Source organism: Serinus canaria, chromosome 1A (genome assembly GCF_022539315.1).
Source record: "Serinus canaria isolate serCan28SL12 chromosome 1A, serCan2020, whole genome shotgun sequence".
Taxonomy (NCBI): domain Eukaryota; kingdom Metazoa; phylum Chordata; class Aves; order Passeriformes; family Fringillidae; genus Serinus; species Serinus canaria.
This window is the reverse complement of record NC_066314.1, coordinates 69,952,723-69,958,722: the sequence shown is the minus strand read 5'-3', so window position 1 is coordinate 69,958,722 and position 6,000 is coordinate 69,952,723. Positions and strand designations below refer to the sequence as shown.

Genomic DNA, 6,000 nt, shown 5'->3' with positions numbered 1-6,000 from the left:
CATCTGTAGAGAATGTGCTGCATTATTCCTAAGGACTCCTGCTTTTGAAAAAAAAGCACCTTCCATATATACAAGTGTCAGTGCAATAGCCAATAAAGCAATCAGTCAGAAATATAAAAATATCCTAGGTACAAACTTAAAATAGATGTTTGAAGGCTGACCATATCAGTATTCTGATATTTCTATATCTCAGGAGTACGATCACTGGATGAGTTATTCTGATGAGGTAAGAAACAGCAGATGCTCTGTGATAACACAAAGCCATACATTTATTATTCTTTTTTTCCATAAGACAAAAAAAATAGAGCACCCAATGAAACTCCAAGTCTTTGCAGCAAGTGCCCACAGGAAGTGAAATTATACTTTATGATCATTACTACATTCCTGCATCATTCACCTTTGCTGTCTTTGCCAACAGTTCTATCAGCAAAACTTGCCCAGCTCCATTATAAACTGCATGTTCCTTGCAGTTATACCAAACCAACAACTGCTTTAGACACAGGCAGCATCTATAAATGTCCAAAAATCACTTAGTCATTCTTTCCTTTATTGGTTGCAATTCTTTTCTTGGCAGCAGAAAGAGATTGCAAAACCTGACAGCAAACAGCTCTCTCGAGGAGGGTTAGGGAGAGAACAGGGTGTGTCCTGCCTGCTCTGCCTCAGGTGTTCCACTGAACACTTAAGCCTTGCTTGGTTGTGCAATAAAATCACATTTCTCTTCTTTGCTCTGTCTTGGGGATGGAAGGATGCACTAATTTGGGGTTGCTGTTCCAAAACATAGAGGGTGATGTAACTTTTCAGCTCGATGCTGCCTGCTTGCATCACCATTCATCTTTCCTTCAGCCACCTCTTCCCCTGTGACCCCTCCAGGCTCTGCTGCTGAATTCTGATCCCTGTTTTTTTTTACTTTTCAGAGAAAATGGCAGAGCAACAGGAAGCCAGAAAACACACTCTGTATCTCTGTGGCAAAGAGCACCAGGAAGAACTGGCAGCAGAGCTGGGAGTGCCAGAAGAATCCAACAAACACAAACTCCTTCTTGGGGAGAATGGTAAAGTCATTTCAAAGTGTGAGACAGAATCAGGCACTCCTCTATGGAAAAGCACAATGAATTCTACAGCTTCTAGAACAGCAATATTAACTGGATCAGGATATGATTTGTATGATTAAAAAAAAGCACAACAGGAGCTGGCAGCTGCCTTCCTGTGAAACTTGCCTTACCACTTATGGCACACACATGCACTGAAGCACACAGCAGTTGCCTGAACCTGCAAAAGATTCCTTAGCTTTACATCCTAAGACTCAAAAGCTTTCCCTGAAATATTTTTGTTTCTCTTAGTTCCTTTCTAACCCTCTTTTGTCTCGGGCAATTCAGGCAGCTGTGCGAGACGGAACAGCAGAGCTGGGAACATCTGTAGTGTGACAACACTTGACAGATTATTTCAGGTTTTCTTTCAGTTTCTGGAAGATGCTATGCAGATGCCAAAGCCTCCAGGAATCATCACACTTCTCTCCTTAACCCCAGTGAACCTGGCAATCAGCGTTTGCAAATATTGAATTCCTGCTCACCACACCCCACTAAGACAGGCTATTGCCTCCCGTGTAAACAGGCAGGGAATGGAGGAGCAGAATGACTAAGTGATTATTCCAGTACCACAACACAAGTCTGGGAGAGCCAGGAGCTGAACCTGTATTTCTTGCATCTCAGTCTCAGGTTGTCTGTTTTGTTCTGTGTTGCAGCCTTAATTCTTTCCTGAAGAGGAAGACTGGGATCTCTCAAGAGTCTGTCACTGCTACTCTGGTTGACAGGTGATGTTGCCAGTGGGGTAGGAATTGTTGCATTCCCCACATCAAAAGGTGGAACACAGTGTGACATCTGTTTGCTGGAAGAAATACTAACCATACAAGTCCTTAAGAACATCAACATTTATTTAATATGATATAAAAGAAATGGGATATGAACATTCGTATTTGAACAATAATAAGTGGCTTCTTATACTTACATCATATGTGCTCATTGTATAATATATACACAATGAACATAATTACATTTGTACACAAACTAAGTACTGGATTGAAAACCTGCTTATTGCTGTACACACCCCAACCCCACCAAGGAAAAGCCCAGTACCTCAAAATACCTACACTCCATTTTAGTCAAGAGAAAGGAACCACTAACATTAATGTCTATGTTGACAGAAGTGTGGCAGTAACTGCTGACATTGCAACCTGACCAAGAAATCATTACAGCAGAAACAGGACATCTCTTACTAAGCAATAATAAAAATGGCACATTTTAAATATATCTATATGTATATATATATTTAAAAATTTTACAAATAAATTGTTAAAACAATAAATTGTAATGTTGAAAAAGTGTAAAACAAGGTTTAGTGGTGATATGTAAAATTAACCGAGTTATGCATCTAAAAGAAGCAAAAAAAAGTAAACTTATATGATCCATCATTAAAAGAACATTAAATTCTGAAGAAGAGCAAATAAAGTTTTGACTGTAGGCTGCACATGAAGAAGAGCCTTTGTTTTATGTGCACAGAAATCGTAGCAGCAAGCTGGTATCAGGAGAACAATCTGAAGGTTGTTGAGTGTACACGTGGGCCATTTAAAGCTCTCTTGGAATAAACATTTTCCAGGAAGTGATAAAACGATGCTCTGTGGCCAAAAGCATCAGAACTATGAATTTCATAGATTTAAAATATACTGTACAATATCTTCTCATATTTTCATAGGTCAGGTCCATACATCTCAGGCATGAATTGTTTCAACAGAAGCCGTTAGTGCTGGAAGACAGACACAGATTGAGTTACTCTACTTTAGCAACAGAATATCATCCAAAGAACTCAGGGGATTAAACACAGCAAAGAACTCCTGACCTCAACCTAGCAAGGTAGGTGCAGAACATAATAAAACATCCTAGAAATCAGTTGTTTCCAAAATCTGTTTTCCTGATGAATAATACTGCTGTCAAGATATTTCAGCAGAAAGAAGCAAAGCCAAGATTTTTTTTTCCAAATTTACACTACTTTGAATGAAAGTCTGTTTACTCTGAGAGTTTTATCCTGTTACATACAGTAACAGTGACCTCCAAATGCTCTACACCTAAACCCAGCAATAACAGCAAAGATCCCAACTAGTCTAAGAAATGCAAGGCACATTTTGAAGAGGGATGCAGAATTACTGAGTTGCTACACCAGTGGTGTAGTTCAGATGCTCTACCCAGAGCTTGCTGTATTCTGGTAATTGCTGCAAGGACTTCTGTAAATAAATTTTAACAGTTCATTGGTAAAAATGTTCCTGAGCTTTGAACCCAGGTGCTGTATAAAATTTCATTATCCCCTCATTACTCAGTGCAAATGCAATGCTTAAAATCCAGCAGGGCTGGTGGTACACACAGAGGTTTGTCTCTGCAGAATAAGGGCTGTGACAAAAAAGGGACCTTGTGTTCAGGGGCTTCTCCTTAGTCCAACAATATCCTGTGCCACCAATTTCCTATGGCAAATTCCCCTGGCATCGTGCCAAGAGTATCATTTTTCCAATTGACTGTAAAAGCCAAATACAGGTATTACCTCTTCATTCCCTGAAATCCACTAGACATTTTCCAGATGTTGACAGAAAAATTTGGTTGCATACAACCCGGGCTGATCCTACAGCCTGGAAGTTCCCTTTGCCACTTAAGACTTCCTGAAAATGAGGGAAGCTGAACTGCTGTGTGTTAAAAGATGTGCCAGAATCCTTCAGCAAAGCATTGGAATACTGGAACCACAGCCCCAGGAGGTAGAGGGCAGTAAGCACTGGGCTCCATCCATCTCCTCTGCATGCTAAGCCCAGCTCAGGGCACAAATTTGTTTTGGAACTCCAAGGAAAAAACCAACAGAGGCATCAGGTGCAGCCCTGAGGAATGCAGGTGCAGCCAGCTGAGAGCTCTCCCCAGCTCAATCCACACACTGCACAGCCACAGGGATGTGGCTCAAGTTCTGGGATCCTCTCTCCATCAGGGACAGGGACTGACAAGAGCCATTGCAGATGGACCATTCTGTCAGAAAATTAAAGCAATTAAAGCAATTAAAGCCTCTTCAGGGGCTTTTGAGGGCAGAGGTATCTGCTTCACCTGCAGAACTGGCTGTGGGGATACACCTCACCAAGGGGGGGCCAAGCCTTTTCCTACTAATTCCTATTTTATTTAGCATAAATCCTGAAGGAAATGAATTTGCTGATCTGATCATCTGAGCTGAGAGCAGCTTAATGCAACTGGTGGCAGATTTCTGGTTGCTCCCCCTTCCTGGCAGGTGCCCTGTGCCTACAGACAGAACCCAGCAGGGCAGTCTCACTTTCATGGCTGACCCAAACCTCAGCTGATGGGGGCAATGTTTGTCCTACTTAAAAAGGAGATGCATCATAAATGTGTGTATATTTATACAGTATATATATTTACGAATATAAAAAATTATGTATAAATATATATAAAAATTTATAAATATATTTATATTTATACAGTGAACATGAAAAGCATAAACACAAATCAGTATTTCCAGAAAGAAAGCCTCACTCATTTTTTTTTTAAACAGTTCTGTAATAAACATTTTGAATAAAAGTACAAAAATTCAAACTAAATCTAATCATGGCAGACCACACCCATCAGGAAGGCAGGAGCAGTGTCAGGACTGAATGTGGCATTTTCTACTTTCTCCAAAGAAAAAATATTTTAATAATATTTTAATGATTTTTCTTTTTTTTTAAAGCAGTATAAATAGTTTCTTGCCCTTAGTTCATATTAGAAAGGTCTCTGTGATGACTAATACATCTAAATTTGCTAAAATAAAACCTTGGCAATTGAGACTGAGACAGGAAATTTTAAAAAATGCATTTTTAGATCTCCTCATGATAAACGACTGAAAATGTCTCAATTTTAAATTGTTCTTGATTTTAAAGCTTTCTTAAGTTACATTTAACATTGGCACTGAAGCAAAGCTCATTCTTTTAGCAGAGAGCTTATTTAAACAGACACTTCCTGACAACAAAGAAATGTGGATTGATTTACAGGCTGGTGAAGTGCTGAAGCATTCACACTGATATCCTGCTAAATTTGTTAAACACTTGCCCAAACAAACACACCCTTTGTATTTCCACTGCCATTCATTCAGTGGGTGCCACCACAGGTAGGAAATGTAAATCTAGCCCAACTCTTGCTTTCTAACTTGTTTTCTAGGAGCAATCACCCACTAGGGCAGGAAAGAGCAGCTGTGTAGAGCTTTCTCTATAGAAAGAAAGAAAAAAACGTTTTGTCATTGTTGTTTCTATGTCTCAAGCCATGAATTCTTCAGGCCTTTACCCATTCCCTCCTGGGCATCCCCAGCTCTGAGCTCTGGCTGCCCATTCTGCCATGGCTGGAGCATCAAGGCTCATCTGCAGCTGGGCAGTGAAGCTGCCTGAACTCCCTGGACTGGAGCAGCTCAGGCTGTCATTTCCAAGGCTGTTACCCTGCCAGCTGTGGAGAACACGCCTGAGAAACCAATCAGCCCTTGATAAACCAATGAACCCTTTCTCTTTGTAGCTGGACAGAGAATGCACTCCTTGCAAGCAAATCAATACACAAATTTATTTGTTTTCTGGCTCATTTCTGTCCAACACTGCAGGTAACCCTGTCTTGCTGAGTATCAGATGTTTCTCCCAAAAATACCAGCACAGAAATAACCTGGAGGAATATTAGGAAGAGGAGAGGTGGGAAAGCAAGCACCTACTTGTCTGTAACTATACACACATGAAATGGGATCCCTCTGTCAGCTGGGGCTGGCTGGATGGAGCTGGTGACAAGGACGATTCTGGTGAGGAAGGCAAACTTTTCACTGCCAGTCATACAGCAAAAGAAAGAAGAGTACAAGTTACAGAAGCCATAATAAAGGTCAGCTTGAGAAAGCACCATTTCAGGCCCTAGCAAATACAGGCAGAAACAAATGAAAGCTACACAAGGTTTAAAATCTGATCAG

At 40.5% G+C, this 6,000-nt stretch overlaps 1 protein-coding gene across 12 annotated transcripts in view; it reads right to left on the bottom strand.

Moving 5' to 3' along the window:
* Positions 1 to 1,906: 1,906 nt before the first annotated feature.
* PLEKHA5 (pleckstrin homology domain containing A5) overlaps positions 1,907 to 6,000 on the bottom strand; it is a 162,523-nt gene continuing 158,429 nt past the window's right edge. For 7 of the 12 annotated variants that reach the window (XM_050970204.1, XM_050970205.1, XM_050970194.1 and 4 more), the window contains 2 exons: positions 5,775 to 5,859; positions 1,907 to 2,796 (listed from right to left, as the gene is read on the bottom strand). In XM_050970204.1, the coding sequence (XP_050826161.1) occupies positions 2,778 to 2,796; positions 5,775 to 5,859 (104 nt within the window). In that variant the 3' untranslated portion in view covers positions 1,907 to 2,777. Of the gene's footprint in view, positions 2,797 to 5,754; positions 5,860 to 6,000 lie in introns of all 12 variants that reach the window. The other 5 variants (XM_050970196.1, XM_050970206.1, XM_050970198.1 and 2 more) reach the window with 4 other exon arrangements.